This window comes from Tenrec ecaudatus, chromosome 9 (assembly GCF_050624435.1).
Source record: "Tenrec ecaudatus isolate mTenEca1 chromosome 9, mTenEca1.hap1, whole genome shotgun sequence".
NCBI classification, from domain to species: domain Eukaryota; kingdom Metazoa; phylum Chordata; class Mammalia; order Afrosoricida; family Tenrecidae; genus Tenrec; species Tenrec ecaudatus.
This window is the reverse complement of record NC_134538.1, coordinates 105,745,045-105,769,162: the sequence shown is the minus strand read 5'-3', so window position 1 is coordinate 105,769,162 and position 24,118 is coordinate 105,745,045. Positions and strand designations below refer to the sequence as shown.

At 38.5% G+C, this 24,118-nt stretch overlaps 1 protein-coding gene across 1 annotated transcript in view; it reads left to right on the top strand.

Moving 5' to 3' along the window:
- VPS50 (VPS50 subunit of EARP/GARPII complex) overlaps positions 1 to 24,118 on the top strand; it is a 119,732-nt gene that overhangs the window by 59,188 nt on the left and 36,426 nt on the right. Inside the window, exons 14-20 of the mRNA XM_075558403.1 lie at positions 1,249 to 1,340; positions 13,073 to 13,167; positions 13,521 to 13,619; positions 15,067 to 15,157; positions 16,344 to 16,520; positions 18,333 to 18,451; positions 22,319 to 22,425. Of these exons, the coding sequence (XP_075414518.1) occupies positions 1,249 to 1,340; positions 13,073 to 13,167; positions 13,521 to 13,619; positions 15,067 to 15,157; positions 16,344 to 16,520; positions 18,333 to 18,451; positions 22,319 to 22,425 (780 nt within the window). The remainder of the gene's footprint in view (positions 1 to 1,248; positions 1,341 to 13,072; positions 13,168 to 13,520; positions 13,620 to 15,066; positions 15,158 to 16,343; positions 16,521 to 18,332; positions 18,452 to 22,318; positions 22,426 to 24,118) is intronic.

The window sequence follows — 24,118 nt, the reverse complement described above, 5'->3', positions numbered from 1 at the left end:
ATCCTCTCTGATTTACTATTTATTTGTTGTTAATTTAATACTTTTAATTTTGGAATAGCTTGAGATGCACAAGATGTCACAAAAATAGTAGAATTTCCATGTACTCTGTAATAACATCTTGTATAGCCATGGAGCTCGATCACAAAAAAGTTTTCATTAGTATAGGACTATACACTCAAATGTCGACCTTATTTGGATTGTCCCTGTTTTCATAAGCATTTACTGGGCGTGTAAATGTGTGTGTGTAAGTCTAGGAAAGTTTATTGCATGTAGACGCATATAACAGGACTGTGGTGTTCTCACAAAGAACTCTTTATGGTGTCGCACCCTTCCTCAGCCTTCACTGCTGGTAACCACCAATCCATGACCTGTTGCTATAATTTTGTCACTTTCAACGTATATAACTGCATAACTGGAGTGAGGCTGTGCACATAACCTTTGGGGGCTTGCGTTTTCACTCAGCATAACCTTAAGATCATCTAAGTTATTATGTTTGTCAGTAATTCATTCCTTTTTATAGCTGAGTTGAATTCCATGATAAGAATTGTATATGACCCATTGAAATACATTGGACTTGTATCCGGTTTTTGCCTATTTTAAGTAATCATGTTACAAACATTAATTAGTGTACCAGTTTTTTTTTTGTGAATGTTCTAATATTTTCAGGTAAATGTCCTTTCCTTTGTTTTAGAAACTCACCTTTACACCATAGAAATAGAATTGAAAAACAAACAATAGCAAAATTTCTATAAGTAGTAGAAAAGGTCTTGTTTCTGTTTCTCAAGCCCATTATTTATTGTGATGAGTTAGTATTTATATTTTCCCTTTTGAGAAAATTCACTTTTTGCATCTGCTTGATTTTTTTGGCTGAAGGTTATTTGGATTATGGTGACATAACTAACTTAGAAATCAATATAAACCAGTGTTGGTTATGAATTATACATTAGGTACATTAATCTGAAGCTACTAAAGCTAGTACTGTATTAGAATGCACACAGAATTTTGAACTGACTAGCTTTTATTCCTGGTATTAGGTAATTTATGTATATTGACAATGCTATTTTAGTATTGATTTACCTTAAATTTATTTCATAAAATGTTAATAAAAATGATCGATTACAGCCCCTCTCCAAAAAAAACCCCAAAACAAAACAAAAGATCATCTATGAGAGTCAAAATTAAAAGAATTTGGAAAGCAAAAGCATTTTTGAATAAATCTTAAAAACATGATACATCTTTTATTTCTAGAAGGGAATAATATGCTGAGCTCTGAAGAAATGAATTTTGATCGGGGCTATGTCAAAAAGAAATTAGAACATGGACTTACACGAATATGGCAGGTTTGGTTTTCTTTTATTTCTCACAAAAGCATTAAAAACCTTAATATCTGAGTTATTTTAGAAATCTACTTTTCAGCATTTCTATTTCTATTCTTCATATATCTCATTATTTGTTAGTTTTTCTTTGACAGGAGTTGATTATTCAATTTAAGACTTGTAATTCTATTGATAATTAAATTTGACTTTAAGTGTTTATAGAGTCTTGATCTTTAAACCTCCCATGGATTTATTTGTATATTTGTTGACTACATTTTTGCCTTTAGTGATCCTGCAGATAATTGTTTTTCTTTTTTGATACCATACAAAACAAAATAATAAAAAACAAAACTCACTGCCATCAAATTGGTTCTGACTCATAGTGACCCTATAGGACAAGGTAGAACTGCTTCTGAGTTTATGAGTCCATAAATCCTTACAGAGGTTGAAAATCTCAGCTTTATCTATGGAGCTGGTGTTGGACTTCAACAATCAACCTTTTGATAGCAGCCATTGCATAACCCACAACACCAGAAGGGCTCTGTGTTAGTCTGGGTAGACTAGAGAAACAAATCCAGGGAGACTTATGTGTATATAAGAACTTTATATACAAGAGCAATTGATAATGAGAAAACATACCAGCCCAATCCAGATCAAGTCCATAAGTCCAATATTAGCCCATTAGGTCTGAAACTAATCTGTAAAGTTCTCGTCAGACTCACAAAATACATGCAATGATGCTGAATGTAGGAGGATCACAGGCCAGTGGGTGGGAAGTCTTGTGGATCCAGTGGCAGTGTAAGCATCTCAGCATTGGCAGGGGTCTCTACATGGCTTCTCTGGCTCCAGAGGTCTAGTTGCCTCAGGGCAGGTCCATGCAGCTGCTCCAGGTCCCAGGGAGCAGTGCCAAGTGTCTAATCAGTAGAGTATTTCCCGGGAGAGCGTAGAGAGAGGGAAGTGGCTCCTGCCTCCAAGGAGGAAATACAGGAGTTCCCAGAATTCTCAGGAGGCCTCACTGGCTATGACCCGATTGACAGATTAGACTCCACCCCTTCACTCTTAATCCTCTCAAGTCCCAAACTGACACCAGATTATGTAACTACCACAGGCTCCTAGGGAAAGGATTGGTGGCTCTGGTAGAATTCTCACCTCGCACATGGGGAACCTGGTGAATGTACCTCTCAGTGTGGTACCAGAGTCGCTGTTTATTATTATTTCATTCATTTGTATTTTCTGAAAATTTTAAAATCCAGGTTTAGGAACAGGATGTTAAATAGTTGTCAGGGTTGGGTCAGATTCTATAAAGAATGAAGAGATTTTTCTAAGTCAGAATTCTACGTGCTTTGATAGAATCTTCCTTACATAAATAATTATTGGGAAAATGTTTTCTCAAGGGTTTCCATCCTCCCTCCTCCATTTTATTTTCAGTAGTAGTCCAGTTGTTGTTTTCAGATATTTGCATTTCTTTGGTTACTTCTTAGATCAAAGCATAATTTTTGAAGGTAACTCCTTAGCTTTTTTGAAGAAAAGACATTGACATTTAAACCCAAATCAGCCGATGAGTTAATTCTGAATCAGTGTGACCCCGAAGGTCAGGGGAGAACTTCTCTACAAGGTTTCCAAGCTGTAATATTTATGGGAAATAAACTGTACCATTTTCCCCCCAGAAATTGCCTGGTAGGTCCAAACAGCCACATTTTTTTGTGGTCAAGTTGAGCGCTGAACCCATGTGCCACCAGGGTTCCTTTGGTCTCTTAATAGATTCTAATTTATTGCACTTAGTTTAAATTTTATTCTTGAATTTCTGGTAATTCAGAGTACTTTGAAATATTGACCCCACATGTTGTATAGCTAGTTTTAGATAATGTCATAGCGTTCTTACGTAGAAAATCTGTTAAATGTAGCTTAGTAAAAATATTCGGGTTCTGCAGGTAGCTCTTTTAATGGAGGCCGTCCATGTTTCCGTCAAGAACATTGTGCCCTAGGGTTCAAGCTGCAGTGCACCTTTATCTGTACCATTCCCCAGCCCTCCACATTCCCAACCCACTCATTTCCCAAACTGGTTTTGCATATTTTAGGAAGTCATTGAATGCTTATTAAATTAAAATTACAAGCTTTATCTGCAATTCAGAAGAGTAAAAGCTCTGAAAAAGAAATGTTTTTTGAAAACATACACAGCAGGCAAAACCTGATGTGAATTGAATTCATTTGGCAACAAAACTAGATTGGTAAATGTTATTTATATTTATCAATGTATCCTTCTTAAAATGATCATTCATTCATATGTTACAGAAGTACCAGGTTTGCATTTGGAATATTTCCCCAGAGCCCACTGGGCATGGTTGTTCCCTATTCTACCTATCACACTGCCTTTCTAACATCTGAAATCCTAGATTTTGAACACTTGGCTTAGGATTGTTTTGATAAGGCAATGAACCAAGTATAAATTAGATTATAGGCAAAAAAAATTTACCTGTAACAAAGTAGGGTTCATTAGGTCAAAAGTAAATGAGAAGTTAAAACCTGGGTCTTCATGAAAAATGACAAGCATGGGAAAATCTAGGAGCTCACTTCACTGGTTTGCTTCAAACATACTGAAAATTGTAAGAATAGTCCAAATATTCACATTTCGCTTTCCTTGAGAAGCCCCTTCTATCATAAAATGCTCCCGTGGCTCCTAGGAAAATATTAAATGGCTATTTTTTACCAAAAGAACCCATTCTAGGCTCAAGTATTGAGCTTTATTGTCATGTTCTTTCCATCCCCTATTACGTTGATATGTTTGAAAATTACAGGCTAGTTTTATAAGAATGCCCCTAAGTTTGTATTACTTGAATGTATTCTTAAGATTCGTTTTAGATCATCCATTTTTGAAATGAGTATTAGTAGTGACTACACCCCATTGGGTGGTACCTGTTTATTTGTTTTGATCACTTGAGTAAGGTATCTTCACTCAAAAGTTATTCCTTTGTGTTTCATGAATGCTTATTTTATGCAAAGGTGCCTCCACTCATATATCACTTTCTCAATGGTTGGTTTTAGTCCAGACTCATTTTCAAAATTATTTTGTATTGACACTTGCCAATATCTTACAATAATATTTTCTAGTTCTCATCCCTTCAGGTTTGTTGACATTCTACTTTTACCAACTAGTTTACCATCTCTTGCTATTTCTTGCTGCAAAACCGTGATTTATCTAATTATTATTCCTTCAAATTTGTTAATCAACATTCAACTTTAGGGAAGAGTATTTTATTCTCTCCATTTGTTGTTATCATTTTGGACTCTATACTTGAGTCTGTGGGTGAACAGTACATTGTTTATAATATAATTTTGTTTCTATATAATTTATTTTAATAGGCAGTTTGTCCCAGATTTGGCCAACTGCAGCCTTCTTCAGGCTAGTTTTTGTGGCTTGCTCATATATGCTCCACATTCTGAGGACTTTTTTACCTCCTGACACTGTAGGAGCCTCCACACTCATTTGGCACCCTCTATGCTACTTCTGCGTTCTCTGAGCAATTAATAATACTTATGTTGAAAAACCCAAATCACTGATTTCAGGACTTTATCGTGTAAAGAACTAGGAAATAGATGTTTGCACATACACACACAAAACTTAACTGATCGTTTTCCATTAGATTTTAAATGCTATGAGGACATGCATAGAAATCAATCTTAACTCGCAGAGATGAGCATAACCTATATACATGGTCTCTGAGTTGGACACCATTAGGTGACAGGGAGTTTGTATTTTTGCGTACATATGATAGTGCTCAGGAGTAGGTCACGCAGGCATTTATTGTTTAGTGCCTGCGACGCTACGATCTTTAATAAAATAAGATGCTATACCAATCATAAAAATGATAGTTGCATCTTTAAATTCAAAGTGAATGTGTGACAGTTTATATATATAAGATTAAATTTATTAGTTATAGATATGCTGTAAATGATGAATGAAAGTTTACAAAGATATTAAACTATCTGACATTGAAAGTAAACTTCAATTCATAATCTTTAGTTTTGATTATACATTTTTTAGGATATTTGGTGAACTTATTCATTTTGACTTCAGACAATCTTTCAAAAGAAAATTTTATTTTTACAATCTAAGTTCTAAGACTATTTTTTTCAGTACTTTAACTTTTAGAAATTTTAGGCAATGGACATTTGTGAATCTTAACTATTAATACATTTTTTGAAATTGAATAACACTTGATTTTATTTATTATACATTGTATTGGACAGGGTACTCTAGAGAGACAACCCAGATTGCTAGTAATTATATATAAAGATAGATACATAATTCAAGAAAAGAACCGTTAAATTATATACAGATAGATAATACAAGAAATTAACAGTTAAATTATATAGCAGTGAGACACTAGCAGTCCTTCAAGGCTTGAGAGCTGCCAGTTGCCAGTCCCCATTTTGGTACCAGGAGTGCTTCTAGAGAAAGAAACTATAAATATGGATTTTTTTAATTGGCTTTCCAAGCTACTTAGTCTTGACGTGGATACGTCTACTACCTGTACTAATCCATGGTGTGAAATAGCAAAGATAATACCTAAAGTAGCACCTAAAGTAGATGACGTGCTGGATAAAGGAGATGATCTAGGCAATCGTATATTTGATATTTTCCAGGAGTTTTGTGATAATGACAAGTGTAGGGAAGCTGGTTTGCTGGTCCTTCGTACAATGGAAAGTGTGATTAAGGAGAGGGATGAACTCAGAGCCTCAAAAGCACGCCTCAGGTGCAGACTAACGGATTTGAAAACTTCCATCTGTGCTACAAAGGAGAGCCTTCTCTCCTCTAGTAAAAGAGCTGACATTGCTGAGAACCAGGTCCAGAGTCTCATTATACGAGTGGCTGAATTATAACGGCAGCTGAATTGCAGATCTAGAGCAGTGTCTGAAACCAAAGTAAGGGCATTAATTGGGAAAAGTTGGGACCCTGAAACATGGGATGGGAACATATGGGCTGATGATCCAGAAGAAGAGGATACTGAGCCGTTAGAAACACCTGAGCAGATTAGCCAAACTATTCAAGTTGATATGCCAAGTGGGGCTGCATCAATAGCATTACCTGAGGAAGATGCCTCACAAGATATTGCTGAGAGCACCCAGGAAACACCCTCACCACCCATTATTTCCTCTAGACCTGTCACTAAAATTAAGTCTCAGAAACCTTCTAAAGGTGAGGTTGAGAGGATTATCCAAGAAGTGCGCTACACACATAAAGACCTGCTCGACTTCTCAAATACGTACAAGCAAAAGCCTGGAGAATACCCCTGGGAATGGTTACTAAGGGTGTGGGATACTGGTGCACGAAATGTAATATTAGACCGGTCTGAGTTTCCGGATATGGGAGCCCTAAGCACAGACTCTTCTTTCAGTGTCTCTGTGAGACAGGCTAAAAAGGGATCTAAGTCTTTATTTGGTTGGTTCAATGAAGCATGGACTGGCAGATGGCCTAGATTAGACCAACTTGAAGTACCTGACCTACCTTGGTATACTGTAGAGGAAGGCATCCAAAAGCTTAGAGAAATTGGTATGTTAGAATGGATCTATCAAGATATTCCCATAGACCCAAAAAAGGGGTGTCCTGAAGACTTACCCTTTACCACAACCCTAAGGAACAAGTTTGTGAAGTGGGCCCCAGCATCTCTTAAGACTCCTATAATTGCTATTTTATGTGCACCAGAATTAACAGTGGGCACTGCCCTAAGCGAACTCCGACATTTGTCCACAATGGGGCTGATTGGTCCCCGTGATGATAGAGGGCAGGTGTTAGCAATTAATCAACAGAGACAGGGTGGGCGTGGTTCTAATAGACAACAAGTTTTCAATAATAATCAAAGCAACCTGTCTCTTGTGGAATTATGGCATTGGCTACTTAGCCACGGTGTCCCTAGGAATGAAATAGATGGGAAGCCTACTAAATATTTACATGATCTGTACAGGTGAAAGAATGGTACATCAGGTGAACAGCAGAATAGACAGTCACAATCGCTCAATCAATTCCCAGACCTGAGCCAGTTTACTGACCCACAACCCCTTGAATGAAGGGGAGGCCGGGTCCCTTGTAAGGAGGATCCTGCTACATCACTGAAGGTTTATACTGTTAGTCTTTCTACTAGCCTTCCCCAAAGGGACCTGCGGCCTTTGACAAGAGTGACTGTTCATTGGGGGAAAGGAAATAATCAAACTTTTCGGGGATTACTAGACACCAGCTCAGAACTGACACTAATTCCAGGAGACCCAAAATGTTTTGAAGGACCACCAATCAGAGTGGGGGCTTATGGAGGTCAAGTTATCAATGGAGTTTTAGCTCAAGTACGCCTCACTGTGGGTCCAGTGGGCTCCCGGACCCATCCCTGTGGTTATTTCCCCAGTTCCAGGATGCATCATTGGAATAGACATACTTAGTAACTGGCAGAACCCCCATATCGGATCCCTAAAATGTGGAATAAGGGCTATCATGGTAGGAAGGGCCAAGTGGACACCATTAGAATTGCCATTACCTAGGAAAATAGTAAACCAAAAGCAATACCTCATTCCTGGAGGGATTGCAGAGATCAGTGCCACCATCAAAGACTTGAAAGATGCAGGGGTGGTGATTCCTAATACATCCCCATTTAATTCACCAATTTGGCCTGTGAAGAAGACAGATGGATCCTGGAGAATGACAGAGGATTATCATAAACTTAACCAGGTGGTGACTCCAATTGCAGCTGCTGTCCCAGATGTGATTACATTGCTTGAGCAAACTAATACTTCTCCTGGTACATTGTATGCAGCTATTGATCTGGCTAATGCCTTCTTCTCCATACCAATCTCAAAGGACCACCAGAAGCAGTTTGCCTTCACCTGGCAGGGGCAACAATATACTTTCACAACTCTCCCCCAGGGGTACATCAACTCTTCTGCCCTGTGCCATAATTTAGTCCGAAGGGACCTTGACCACCTGTCTATTCCACAAAATGTCACACTGGTCCATTATATTGATGACATCATGCTGATTGGACCCACTAAGGAGGATGTTTCAAAGACTCTAGATTCATTGGTACAATATCTGCGTACAAGGGGTTGGGAAATTAACCCAACAAAGATTCAGGTACCCTCCACATCAGTAAAATTCCTAGGGGTCCAGTGGTGTGGGGCATGTCGAGATATTCCTACTAATGTGAAGGATAAGCTATTGCATTTAGCGCCTACAACGACTAAAAAAGAGGCCCAAGGCCTAGTGGGCCTCTTCGGATTTTGGCGGCAACATATTCCTCACTTGGGTGTTCTACTTTGACCTATTTATCAAGTGACACGAAAAGCCTCCATTTTTGAGTAGGGCCCAGAACAAGAAAAGGCTCTTTAACAAGTTCAGGCTGCCGTGCAAGCTGCTTTGCCACTGGGACCATATGATCCAGCTGACCCAATGGTGCTAGAGGTGTCAGTTGTAGATAAGGATGCAGTGTGGAGTCTTTGGCAGACCCCTATTGGTGAATCACAGCGTAGACCATTGGGATTTGGGAGTAAAGTCTTGCCATCCTCTCCAAACAACTACTCCCCCTTTGAAAAACAGCTGTTGGCCTGTTACTGGGCCTTGATGGAGACTGAACGCCTCACCATGGCCCACCAAGTCACCATGAGGCCTGAATTACCTATCATGAACTGGGTATTGTCTGACCCACGTAATCATAAAGTTGGACGTGCGCAGGAACACTCCATTGTTAAATGGAAGTGGTATATACGAGATTGGGCCAAAGCAGGACCTGAAGGAACAAGTAAGCTGCATGAAGAAGTGGCCCAAATGCCAACAGTCTCCACTTCTATCACATTGCCTCCTTTTCCCCAGTCTGTACCTATGGTCTCCTGGGGAGTTCCATACATACATGATCTGTATAAATTTTAATGTGTAGTATGAAGAAGAAAATAAGAATGAACTATTATTTCTACCATTCATAGATGAATATTGTTAACATTTTTAAAAAATCATTTTATTAGGGACTCATGCAACTCTTATCACAATCTATACCTAAATCAATTATGTAAAGCACATTTGTACATTCATTGCCCTCATCATTCTCAAAACATTTGCTCTCCACTTAAGCCCTTGGCATCAGGTCCTCATTGATAATTTATGAATTATTATTTTGTCATATCTTGCCCTGTCCGACCTCTCCCTTCACCCACTTTTCTGTTGTCCGTCCCCCAGGGAGGAGGTCACATGTAGATCCTTAATATCAATTTCCCCTTTCTGTTAACACTTTTGTATGCTTTTTCTATCCCCTCTATTTCTTTTAACTGGAGCTGAAATATGTAATTTTTAAAATTATTTTTAACGTAAGTGATACTTTCGGTTACCAGTGAAATTTCACTATATACAGAAATTTTAATTTTGGCAAAAATTCTCATAGCATCTTTTAAACAATTTGAGTTCTAAATAAATTAAAATTGCCACAATTTTCTTGTATTGAAAGCTTTAAACTGGTTGAACTCCTGGTCCCAGACCTAATTGGTCTTACATAGCTTACCGTCTGAAAACAAGGGTCTCACAAAATTTTCTTTTTCCTCTTTGGAAGGAGATCGTTGAAGATATGGGTGCTGTAGCAAAATGTGGTGTGCCTCTTCTGTGTGAACTTAGTTGACACCTCACTTCGATGGCTCCTTTTTTTGACCTCAGGTGCCCTTCTTTCTGACTGCTGTAGCACCCATCTCTTCAGTGATCGCTCCTTGAGCGTTAAATGCTTCTGGATTGTATTTTAGTTATTATATCTTTTACAAATGTAAAAATGGTAAGGTTTTAACTTGTATATTTATTTACTTAAATCATTTTATTGGGGGCTCATACAACTCTTAATACAATCCATACATACATCAATTGTATAAACCACATTTGTACGTTCGTTACCCTCATCATTCTCAAAACATTTGCTCTCCACTTAACCCCCTGGCATCAGCTCCTCATTTTTCCCACTCCCTCCCCGCTACCCCCTCACTCATGAACCCTTGATAACTTATAAATTATTATTTTGTCATATCTTACATTGTCCGACATCTCCCTTCACCCACTTTTCTGTTGTCCGTCCCCCAGGGAGGAGGCTATATGTAGATTCTTGTAATTGGTTCCCCCTGTCTTCCCCACCCACCTCCACCCTCCCAGGTTTGTCACTCTTACCACTGGTCCTGAAGGGATCATCTGTCCAGTGTACATCCTCTGGTCTAGACAGATTTGTAAAGTAGAATTGGGATCATGATAGTAGGGGTGGTGGTGAAGCGGTGGAGAGGAAGCATTTTGGAACTAGAGGAAAGTTGTATCATCGTTGCTACACTGCACGCTGACTGGCTCGTCTTCTCCCGTGATCCTTCTGTAAGGGGATGTCCAGTTGCCCACAGATGGGCTTTGGGTCCCCACTCCACACTCCCCCTCTTTCACAATGATATGATTTTTCTCTGAGACCTGATACCTCATCCCTTCAACCCCTCGTGATCACTCAGGCTGGTGTGCTTCCATGTGGGCTTTGTTGCTTCTGAGCTAGATGGTCGCTTTGTTTACCTTCAAGCCTGTAAGACCCCAGACGCTATACTTTTGATAGCCCGGTACGATCAGCTTTATTCACCACATATGCTTGTCTTCAGTGATCGTATCTGGGAGGTGAGCACACAATATGATTTTTTTGTTCTTTGATGCCTGATACCTGATCCCTTCCGTACCTCGTGATCACACAGGCTGGTGTGCTTCTTCCATGCGGGCTTTGTTGCTTCTGAGCTAGATGCCGCTTGTTTGCCTTCAAGTCTTAAGACCCTAGACGCTATATCTTTTGATAGCCGGCCTCCACCAGCTTTCTTAACCACATTTGCTTATGCACATGCTTTGTCTTGAAGAAAGTATTTTTGTATTGAGGGAGTACTTGAGTGGAGGCCCAATGCCCATCTACTAACTTAATAGTAAACCTGTAAATATGTGCACATAATCCTATTTCCCCATCCTCATATATAAATATGTTTACATATGTACATGCCTGTATTTAGATCTCTATAAATGCCCTTTGCCTCCTAGTTCCTTCTTCCACTTCCTTTTACTTTCCTCTTGCCCCCTATCATGTTCAGCCTTCATTTGGGTTTCAGTAATAACTCTAGGTTACATTGCCCTTGGTCACGCCCTACCAGACCTCCTACACCCTCCTCACCACCGATTTGGATCATTTGTTCCCTTGTCCCTGGGTTTGTTAACACCACTTCCTTTCCCCCCTCCTCCCCCTCTTCCATGTCCCCTGGGAACTGTTGGTCCCGTTGTTTTCTCCTCCAGATTGTTCATCCAGCCTATTTTATTTACACAAACCTGCAGATATAATAACATGCACAAAAACAAGACAGAGTAAAACCAAGCAACAAAAGAAAAAACAACAACAAAAATCCAATGACAAAAACAAAACAAGAAAACACACAACACAGTAACAACCAAAAAATAAAAGCTTGTAGGTGGTTTAAGGACTGTTTGTTGACCTTTAGGAGTGTTTTCTGATCAAGTCTGATGGGGTGCCAAGCCCTGGCTCCAAAGTCTATTTTTGGTATTCCCTGGGGACTTTGTTGCTCTGTTCCCTTTGCTGTTCGGTTGCAGGCCCTTAGTGTTTTGCCTAAGTGTGGTGGTATCCGATCGGGCGCAATTCCCACGCCATGTCTCCACTGTTGTCCCCTGTAGGGTTATGGGTCAGTGAGGGATGTTGTGTCTCATAGTGGGGTCAGTCATATGGTCTTTTCTGTGGATTGGCTGCTCTGATTAGGAATATCATCGTCCAGGCTTGGTGGGCCAGGATGTGCTCCACTCTCTCTTCCTCCCCCTTCATTTGCTCCATGTGCTGTGATCAGACATGTCCCTCTCCCTGAGCTGCAGCTTCAGTGCTGTCCTCCACAATAAATTCTGTTGGGGGTGAGGCAGCTGTCCACATAGTTGGGATTGGGGCCGGCCCCTCAGGTTTTAATTTATTTTAAAAGAGATAGTCTAGTTTTTAATAGGACAATTGAACATATTCATACACTTTTCCCTAATGTTTTAATTTATACTAATCTGATTATGAAGAAGGTTGATATTGAACATTAGAAATGTTAGTTATTGTAATTTATTTGGGGGTTATTTGTTCATATTCTTGCTTAGTTATAGGGTCTGAATAATTCATGTGATCATGAATTAATCCTTTGTATATGAGTGGTTGTCAAAAAGTTTGTGGAAAAATAGAATTTAAAAGATACTGTATATACTCATCCATAAGCCAAGTTTTTTCAGCACATTTTAAATGCAGTTTCTGTGGTAAAATTAGGTGCCTCGGCTAATGTTCGTGTCAGCTTATACTTGATTATATTCGGTAATGCAATTTTTTAATGAACTTACTGAAGCCCCTGAAGTTTGTCTTATATTAGTTTTGTTTTTGATCTACAGCTGGTTAAGGTTTTATGAAGTGATGGCGTTTGTCTGCCTGTGACTGAGATATTTTGGGGAAACAGGCCTGAAAGGTCGCATCTCGGAGGCCCGGTGGAGCACAGTTCTACACCGCCTCAAAGGGCGCTATGAGTTGGAATTGACCTCATGGCCACTAATAACAACATCTATGACCTTGAAGGATGTTGGTTGTAGACCTAAATCAATTTTTTTAAATCAAGTTAAGAATAGATCCCTGCCTTATTTTGATATGCAATTAAGGAATAAATGAACTTATATTCAATGTTTTTTGTGTTTATTTGAACTACTTTTTGTCTTACAGGATGTTCAGCTAAAAGTAAAAACCTACTTACTTGGAACAGACTTGTCTATATTCAAATATGATGATTTCATCTTTGTCTTGGATATAATCAGCAGGTAGTGTTTGAGCTCTTGTCTTATTGGATGTGACTCAGTCAATAATAATTGAAGAAATCATGAGACAGTGAGTTATGTATAACTCAGAAATGAAGATATGTGTAGAATCATAACCTAAGTGTTAGTGTTGGCGTGTGTGTGTGTGTGTGTGTGTGTGTGTGAGAGAGAGAGCGAGAGAGCTTTTCAAACGTTTCTAAGCCATAAGGGATTTGCAGTCTTTAGAATTCTCTCACTGAAGTTCCTGTGGTTTGTTATTTTAGAGAGAAATAGAGAAAGGAACCTGAGAATAGAGAAAGGAATCTAAAAGGCGTTGGTGAAATTTATACAAACTAAAGTAAGCTTTATTGAACTAGGCTGATGCAAGTTGGAGAAGAGTTTTGTGGTAGCAAGTCGGAAGTTTTGCAAGAGTCTATTAGAAGACAAAGTGTCAATTACTTCAAGAACTATCATAGGTAAGAACGCTAATACAATATGAATAATACAATGTTATTTAGGTAATCGGACTAATTTTATCAAATGTGTAACTTTGTAGCATTAGTTAGTTTACTACAGTTCTGTATTTGAATGAGTCTATTCTTTGTAGTGCTTTGACAGAGGGTTAAGGAATTTCACCAGAAATCTCATAACATATCTTCATTGTTGAGATTGCGATGTTTATCTTGAAGGGATCAGAATACTGAGCTGATTTCTTTATGAATGAAAGATAATTGACCTGCATTACATCTTTTCAGAGGGATGGCAGGGTTTCATTCCATGTGGTTGTAGGACTGGGTTCCTGTTTTATCGCTGGTTCCATGCTAGAAACCATTGTCATCTTTAAGAGGCTGCTGCTCTCTGGTCCTTTCACCCGACCCCACAAAGGATCTCTTCCAGCTGAAAGCCAGTGATGGCACCTCAGATCTTTATTCTGCTTTGATTGTGAATTCCTTTTCTGTCACCATCAGGAGAAAAAGTCTGTTTTAAGGGATTCATGCAATTAGATTAGGTCCATCTAAATAATTTTCCTTTAGCTCCAGCTAATTGGTTAGTTGATTAGTTATCTTAATTCCATATGGAAAAGAACATTTTGTTATGTAAGGTAACATAATTATGGTTAATGTAATAATCAGTGTTTTAATAGTCATGGAGATTAGAGTGGGAAATCTCAATGAGGTTGTACTTTATTATCCTGCCTACTAGTCTTTTCTTCTTATTTATTAATCACTTCATTGAGATATTATTTACATGCTATAGAGTGTACTCTTTAAAACAAACAATTCAACAACAGTCATCAACACTATCTAATTTTAGAGCATTTTATCACCACAAAAGGAAATCTTGTGCTCACTAGTATGCCTTGTTTAATGCCAACCAATATTTGGAGTAATTCCTGCTTTTCACAGATTCATCCATTTATTTACTGACTTTTTATTTTAGAGCCTGTGAATTAAAAAAAATTTAGATTTTGTTTTGCCAGATAATTTAGGAAGTATATAGTTAAGATTTTTGGTTGTGAGCCCAAAGTACTTATTATTATTTATAATCTATGATTTATAAATTACTCCTTTTTTGGCAATGATATATAATCAGCTATGGATATTTTATATACATGTTGATATCCAACTTTAGTTTAATATATTAATAAAAATGTTATTTCTTGAACGTTTTTGGATTATACTAAAATATTTTGAATTTAGTAAAATTTTTAGGAAGTTTTTTAATCTAAGAATAACAAAATTTTTAAGAAGCTAAAGTAAATATTTAGTTTTATTGTGTTAATCTGAATGGGTTCCCAAAGCTAAATATGATCATGCTCATAATCTTCTAATTGTTTATGCTAATTGATTTTGTCATCTTTTACGTACAGTTCATTTTTCTTTTCCTTTAACTTTTTGCTAATTTCAATTTCCTGTTTTTAAGAACTCGACTTGATGAACTAAGAATGTTCCTAGAGAATGAGACGTGGGAGCTTTGCCCTGTGAAGTCAAATTTCAGCATTTTGCAACTTCATGTAAGTATTTCTTTAAAAAGAAATAAATCTCTTAGGCATTTCAAAAGAGAACCTGATAGATATAAAAAATTTTAAAATAATTCAAAGCTCTCATCTTTCTCCTGTGAGTGGCTAGTGGTTTCAAACTGCTCACCTTGCAGTAAACAGCCCAATACATGACCCACTACACTACGAAGCTCCTGATTAATGTGTTGAAATTGTTATATTAATATTGTCAAAATTAAAAAGAAAACAAAGCATCACATAGTAAGCTATTGTAATTTTTAAAGAGTATCATTGAGTAAGATGATTTTTAAATTTTGGATGAATCTTTTTAGATACAAAGAAACTCGTTTAAATTTTTGTAGAGCCTTATAAAATCACGAGTTTTGTAATACAAAGGCATTTTGGAGATTCTTGTAGCGCTCCCATAAATTATTTGTAAGATCTTGAATTTTGGCATTCAATTCTTTTGACTACCTCCATTTCCTCTTCTGTGAAATGCTAGATTTAGACCAAGTATTACAACTTTTTAGCTAACATTTGTGATTTTCTTATTCTTGAGCATCTAGATTGACCCTCTTATTTTACATTTGAGGAAAATGAATTATAGAGGAGCCAGCACTGTGTAGGAAGTTAATGGAACATGTAATGGGTTATTGGCAAGTTAGGACTGAAAGATACCTCATCTGGCCTTGGTAACTGTGTTAGTGTTCTCTGCTGGCTAGTATAAGAAAAGTGAACGAAAATGTGTAAATATCAGTATAACAAAGGAAGGTATATGCATTTGCTTTTATGTATTTATATGGGATATCACATGTTATGCATGTATATAAGTTAGCTAGCATTTATTTCATGCTAATTTGATTTTATAAGGGACATTAGGGATTAAAACCATATCCTACAAGAAATTTTCTTGACAAAATATGTAGATGACACTATTCAGGCAGACTCAAAAAGTCTGTCTGTGCTTCTGTAAAGTGACAAAAGTACTTTGATGTAGAGTATGTTTTAAGAAATGCCATCAGCTGAATTGTCTGTAGAAAAAACGTGTAGGCCTTTAAATGTGTGCATTCAGATGATTTCCAAGAATTCAAATTGAACAACCTAAAACTGATAATTGCTTCCCCCTCCTAATTATACATTTATATTCCTGCAAGATGTCTATGTACTTGCTAAACAGGTACCTGCCTCTTTTCATATCTAGGAATTTAAGTTCATGGAGCAGTCCCGTTCCCCATCAGTCTCGCCTAGTAAGCAGTCTGCCTCCTCTTCCCCCAAAACACTGACCCTGTTTGAACAGTACTGCAGTGGTGGGAATCCGTTTGAGATTCCAGCCAACCACAAAGATGAAGAAACAGAAGACGTCTTGGCTTCTAATGGGGTGAGTTGTGTTTTAGAATGTCTTGTGGAACTTAGCTGTTAATTCGTTGTTTAAAAAGAATTCTACCAGTGGGTAAGACACCAGATATACTATCCATTCATTACTGACCCTCCCGTCTACTTACATACTTACCATAATGACTTTATGTAGTGTGATTTGTATAATTTATATTATAAACTTTGTCTTTATGTTTACTCTTTCTTTTTACTGGATTCCTTTATGTTCTTAGCAAATTGCTAATCAGGTAGTAGTATAGTTATTCGCTTAGTATTTACATGAATTTTTAGAAAAGATGGTGGAGAGAGGAGGTCATCTGCACTTTTTTCTCAGCTCTACTAAGTTAGTCATTTTCTTCCATGGCCCTCTATCTGTGAGGAGATACTGTCTTGTTTAGTTGCCTAGCAAGGATATTTTTAAGATTTAGAAGTATGATGTTTTAACAATAACTGAGCAACTTAAACAGTATAAACCAGAGGTTGTATGAAGTAGTGGAAATGATTTCAAGTCAGGAAACTGGCTATTACTTTTGTTATTTATTATGTGTTGGACACTGATACGTTTCTGTTCCCCTCAGTTCCCCGTCTTTATAATGTGGATAGGACTGTAGGTAGGTGCTCCCAGGGTAACTCTTGTGTGCTCTCATGACCCCTTTCAGGATGTCCCTTTGATGTCCGTGCTTTCACCCGTCCTCCCCTGTTAGCGTTTGACGGTGGTGTGTAAAGGTGATGGCACTGTTGGGAAAGCACCCTTCCTCTCAAGCGTAATCCTACCGTGTTTACCTATCCTTTCAGTAGAGCTCTGTATGCCGATCCCAATCGTTAAGCTGGATTTGGAATTAAATCTCAAAATGGTAGTCCATCCATCATGTGTGTGCTGTCTGTGTTTACGAGGATGGATCGACACTTTCAGAATCCTGGAATTGTATACTCAAATGCATTAGAATGAATTTGGAGACCGGAAGTATGGAACCATTAGGAAGAAACTTAAAAAAATCAGATGTATATTATTTTCTTCTTTTAAGGACTAGTTAGTTCTGTGATATTTTGTCTATGGAGATTTGAGTTTGGTGGATATTGATGAGCTTTTGTAGGTATAGCACTTGCATTTTATTTTCCTTTTATTAAGATAGGTCGTTGGGGAAGAAAATGGAGTGATGATATTCTTGATGGCAATATTACAGCAAAGCCATTAAGATATTGTTTCACTATTTGTATTAGTCTGGGTCCTTTAGAGAAACAAATACACAGAAACTCATGTATAAGAGAGTTTTATATAAAGATTAAGTACATAACAAGAAAACATCCCGACCCAGTGCTGCCCAAACCCACAAGCCCAACATTAACCCATATGTCTGACACCAATCTACAAAGTGCTCCTCCATCTCACAAAACACACGCAATGACGCCGACTGCAGGGGGCAAGCCGAGTCAGTGAACGTGTGAGCATCTCAGCGCTGGCAGGGGTCTCCACACGGCTGCTCCATCACCCATGGCTGCATCTGGTAGGTCCATGTGGCTTCTTCTCAGGGAGGTCTTGTAGGAAGTGAGTCTTGCCAGCTGAAGCAGGGAACTGCTAAGGCAGCTGCACCCTGGTGCGACCATCACAAAGCAAGAGACGTGAGAGCTAGAAAGGCGAGGCTCACGGAGCCATTTATCCCCCCACCCTTCAATTAATCCCACATGTGTTTATCAGCCAGGTTGGCACAATAAACGACCGCACTCACTATTATTAAGCAGTATTTCTGCTGTGTTGAAAGACCCTGTGAAAAGACGGTTCTTCGTGTGCATTTTAAATGCCCTGTGTTCTCTTCAGTATGAATCTGATGAACAAGAAAAGAGTGCCTATCAGGAGTATGACAGCGACAGTGATGTCCCTGAGGAACTGAAGCGAGACTACGTAGATGAGCAGACAGGTGATGTTCCTACAAAAAGGTAATTGCTCCTAGATTGTAAGGAATTTGGCGTTTTATGTGTGTTTTAATCGATTGTAGGATTTCCTTTGAAGATCACTAGGGAGCAAAAATAGAAATAATTTTTTCTAGTGGTTTTATTCGATGGCATAACTTGATATGTCCAAAAAACGATTTCTAAACAGCTGAGGGTGTGCTTTTCCCCCTTACATTCCTTTAATGGGCTTTCCAGCTGGGTTTTGAACCGGTTCTATTATGGCTGAGGAAGCAAATTTGAAATAGACCTGAAATTTAAATGCTGGGTACAGTGGAATGAAAACTGAATGGGGGAAATTATAGGTTGAAGCTCTGGAATAAGAGATTTGCAAGCAGCACCTGATGTGGGAGATTGGATTATTTGCAGAACCATGGAGAGTGACGCATTCAAAGCTATGTTGTAGGCTGCCATCTTTGCATTGGGCACTGCTGTTTTGACACTGCCTGTCGAGATTTTATTGATGTATGGTGTACATGCTACATGCTTTTTAAGAGCTTCTAACTGGGCATTGACCCATAAATGCTCATTTTTTCATTCTGGTTCACCTACATTTTACAAATTTGGGTCTATTCTGATGTTGTTAGCTGTAACTGAACCAAAAACTGGATCAAAGCCCTGCTTTCCTGAGAAAAAATCGTACAAGGAAACGGTCTACTTAGCAGAACATTGCCTGCTGTCCCAAAGCAATTAATTTACCAGTGAATTTAGATTGTTCCTATATTTAATGATACTGCCCCTCTTCAGAATAAACTTGGTTCAGCCATTTACAATGTTCACAGTCTCTCTTGATTTACACAACACACTTGACTCACCACTCTTCCCCGCTCTTTTCTAAGAGCTTCACAAAGTTAAACCTGCTTCTACACTACTTTATCACAAAATAGTGAACATCATCAAAAAGTTCTTAATTGAGAGATCAGTAATGTTTGTAGAGAAGCAATGTTTGGGTTTATAAATACTTCTTAGCGGAATACTACTTGAGTACTACTTAACGGAAGCAATGCATGTCTCAGTCAGATTAAAAAACAAAAAACCTGCAGGAAGGAAAGTGGACATTTGCTTTTGATGTGGAATTCGTGCCTTAACAGAAAGGTCCCACCGGTCTCTCAGTCATGTTGTCACAGTTTGAGTCTTCTATAAGGGTTCTTACTGGTGGCTGAATCCCACTGTATAATAGACCGCCCTCTGCAGAACTGACCACTCTCAGTTAAACGGGCTGCTCCTGATGTTTTGGAGTGAGTTTCATGATCTAGCAGACGTTTAGTGACCACAAATGTACTTATGCTGTCCCCCTTTAAAAAAGGATCAATTTAAATATACCTTCTCTGTGTTTTCCTCCGGAAGTTGATTTGATACCTTGACTGAATTAATTCTCTCTTCAAAAATGGTACTTTTAAGAATATTTAAAATTTTTTTATCATTTTATTGGGGGCTCATACAACCCTTTATCACAATCCATACATATATAAATTGGGTAAAGCACATTTCTACATCCACTGCCCTCATCATACTCAAAACATTTGCTTTCCACTTGGGCTCTTGGAATCAGCTCCTCATTTTTCATTTTTTTCCCTCCCTCCCCACCTCCCCCCTCTGTCATGAACCCTTGATAATTTATAAATTATTACTATTTCATCATATCTTCTACTGCCCGATGTCTCCCTTCACCCACTTTACTGTTGTCCATCCCCCAGGGAGGAGGTTATATATATGTAGATCCATGTCATCGGTTCCCCCTTTCTACCCCACCCTCCTGGCATCACCACTCACCACTGGTCCTGAAGGAGCCATCTGTCCTGGATTTCCTGTGTTTCCAGTTCCTATCTTCACCAGTGTACATTCTCTGGTCTAACCAGATTTATAAGGTAGAATTGGGATCATGACAGTGGTGAGGAGGAAGCATTTAAGAACTAGAGGAAAGTTGTGTGTTTCATCGTTGCTACACTGCCCTCCTCCCTGTTACCCTTCTGCTAAGAGATGTCCAGTTGCCATCTGGGCATTGGGTCCCCACCTTGCACTCCTGCTCATTCATGGTGATATGATTTTTTTGTTCTTTGGTACTTGATACCTGGTCCCTTTGACCTCTCATGATCACACAGGCTAGTGTGCTTCTTCCACGTGGGCTTTGTTGCTTTAGGCTGGATGGCTGCTTATTTACTTTCAAGCCTTTGAAATCCCAGATGCTTTAACTCTCAATAGACGAGCACCATTAGCCTTCTTCACCACACTTACTTGTGTACACATTTGTAAGATGATATTTTAAAATTTGTTTTTACATATAAACCATTAATGTTTATTGAATCCAACTCATACTGACCCTACAGAACAGAGTAGAACTGCCCCCTTAGTTTCCAGTGATGTAATAATTACTGAAGCAGGTAGCTGTATTTTTCTCCTGGTTTTCACATTAGATGATATCTAAATAACTACTTATGTTGTCACTACGAGCGGGTTAGAACTCTGCTGGACCTTCTTCTTTGGTTTATTTTGGTCAGAACAGAAGCTTTAATTCAACTGAAGTGAACAGTTACATAGTGCCTGCCAAAACATGTATTATAGTCACAGCAACCCTTCAGAACAGGGTAGAACGACCTCTCCGAGCGTTTGACGTAACTCTTGGAACACTGTGACTCTAGGGGGAAGTAGGAAACCAGGTCTCTCTTTTGAGCGGTGGCTGGTGGTTTGCTATAAGTTGCATAGACTAGATGGCAGTGAGAAATACACGCCCACATACATACCTATGTTTTCAGTTGAATTCGTGAAACCTTTTTAGTTCATCCCCAAGATTTTTGAAGAATCTGAATTACTAACTTGAATTAGTCAATTAACAGTTCTTATCAATTCCAACTTCTCCATGTCTCTTGAGTTGATCAACTTTTCTCTTTACAATGCTACCATCTTAATAGTTAACGCCAAAGTCATCCCTGTACCAGATTCCTGAAATGACCTCCTGAACTTGGCTTCTTCTGTCCCATCTTGCTCCTTTCCAATCCCTTCAGAAGTGTTTTAGACTATTCCCCCTTAGGTGTCAATGCAATCTTGAGATTTTCCTGGTTCGTAATGGCTCACCACTGATGGCCAAAAGGAGGTTCATGCTCCTTAAGTTTGATTGCATGCACTCATCTGGCTTGTCTCCTCTCCCCTCACCGTTCCCTGATCGCTCCCATGACAGCGCTAGTGAGTTCTGTGTACTTCCTTAAGCACACTTCGTTGGCTCCGCCCGTGACCCCGTTGCTCAAGGGTTTTCCTTCTGTGCTTGCCATGACTTCTTTGTTTCCTTTGGAGCCATTGCTGTCATCCTTCCCTGGACTGCCAGCACATTCATACCTAGTAAATTCACATTCGGATACTGTAATCCTGCCCTGGACTGCCAGCACAGTCATACCTAGTAAATTCACATTCGGATACTGTAATCCTGCCCTGGACTGCCAGCACATTCATACCTAGTAAATTCACATTCGGATACTGTAATCCTGCCCTGGACTGCCAGCACATTCATACTTAGTAAATTCACATTCAGAATCTCCTCTTTCCACGTTCATTTCTGAAATCATGGTCCTTGATATATTTGATGTGCAAGTTTCCTACGAAACTTGCGCTTTAAAGTGAAGAACACTATTTAGTGCTCTTAATGTGTTACATTAATATCAAGGAAATATCGTGCTTTTCTGTCTTCTCCTCTGGACTCTGCTCCGTAAGGGCCAGAGTATAACTTCTATCACCTGTACGCCTGACACACAGTAAGAATTTCAGTAAATAATTAGTAAGTGGGAGAGAGCTCCTAAGTTGAATAATTTATTGGTTTACTACTTAATATCTCTAATCACAATTCTCTTCTTTTTCCAAATTAAGTGTTTCTCGAGAAACCTTAAAAAGCAGGAAGAAATCAGATTATAGCCTAAATAAAGTGAATGCACCCATCTTAACAAATACTACATTGAATGTAATAAGACTTGTTGGTAAGTAGATACAATTTTTTACACAGTTGCAATAGTTAAATTAGTTACCTTTTGCTATTGAGTGATTTTTACGTAGTATTTTTATTATGTACTATGCTCCAATCAGCACTGTAGTGAAAAATTTAAGATGATCTATGTCGATAAGATTTCTTATTGTTAAAGTTGCAAATCACATAATACCAGAATTGTTAATTCATTTTTAAAAGTTAGCTACTTCTGAACTCTTTGCATGTGTTACTTTTTCTAAAACATTTTAATGAGTTGAAATATGATCATGGGCGTCAACTGTACCAGTAAGATGGTTGTGGTATCTGTTCCACTGTATGCAATATGTTGTTGTTAATTGTTTCATCGATCCTCACCATTTTCTTGTCAGGTAGGCAGAGCAAATGGTGATGCTCTGACATTCTCAGACATAAAGGTTCTAGAAGCTAAATGCTCACATCATGAAAAGCGTTGTTCTTATTACAGATAAGGGCTTTATTGATGATTTTGTAGCAGGCAAACGGCATGACGAAATACCACTTTAAATGTTCAGGTCTGAGGGTGTTGTAAATGGTTTGTGTTTTGACATCTTCTTTGCTATCTGGGTCTTTATATCTCACAAAGAGGTTTGCACATTTGACAAATATAAGTTATAGATATGTCTTATCAAATTAATTAAGTCATCTATACCAATCCGGGATTTTAGTGGTTTTCTGTAAAACTGTCCCGTTTCTGAAGATGGTATTCACCTGTTGCCTAGATTGATTGCTCTCAGCTATGATTAAATGGTCTATGTTTTTAGATAATTTCTGAATTTCATTACTGAATAGAAAGGCATACAAAAGAAGTGTTTTTGGAGTTCACTTTCTTTAGGGAAAATTATGAAAAAGTAATAGTGAATTAAGAGGAAAAGGAAAGTATAAATTTTCATGACACATGAGAAAATAAGAGCATATTCTAAAAAGCTATTATTTGGCTGAGAGCCAGCAGAATTTACCTTTATGAATTACTCATAGAATTGATAGACCAGCAGTGGAAGATTATCTAGAGGTCATTTGGCGAAAAGTCCATTTGTGGTCTAGTCAATGTGCACATCCTTTTGGAAGCCCTCCACTGCACCTGTCTCCCGTGGAGTGGCCCTGACCTTTCAGCTAACTTCATGTGGACTCAGTTCCCTCACAGTAAGGTAGGTTTCTATAATACTCCTAGTCTGTGGCACTTTGCTCACCGGAGGAAGCAGGTCATTGCACAAGCCTTATTCCTTTTACTGTTAGACTGACTTTATTAGTAGGAATACCTTCCTTATGATAAATCAAACTCTCTCTATATATATAATTCTGTTAGTCTTGCCTTTTACTCATAAAACAAGAACAAAGAGTGTGTATGGGTTTCCTCCCATGCTTCCTTGTGGTGGTCATTTTTCTAGTATTTGGTGGTAATTACTCTGTCATCCTCTTCCCCCAAATCCATCATTTAGGCTAAATGTGCTTCATTCACTTATCTGACCCTCATTGATAGAGATATCAAACTTTTCAAAATTCTTATCTTCCTCAGTCTTCTGGGCGTGCTATAGTTCTCAGTGTCTGAACAATGTCCTCTAGGTGAGTGATTCTCAACCTGTGGGTCACGAGCCCTTTGGGGGTCAAATGACCCTTTCACAGGGGTCACCTAAGACCATCAGAAAACCCATGTTTCCGATGGTCTTAGG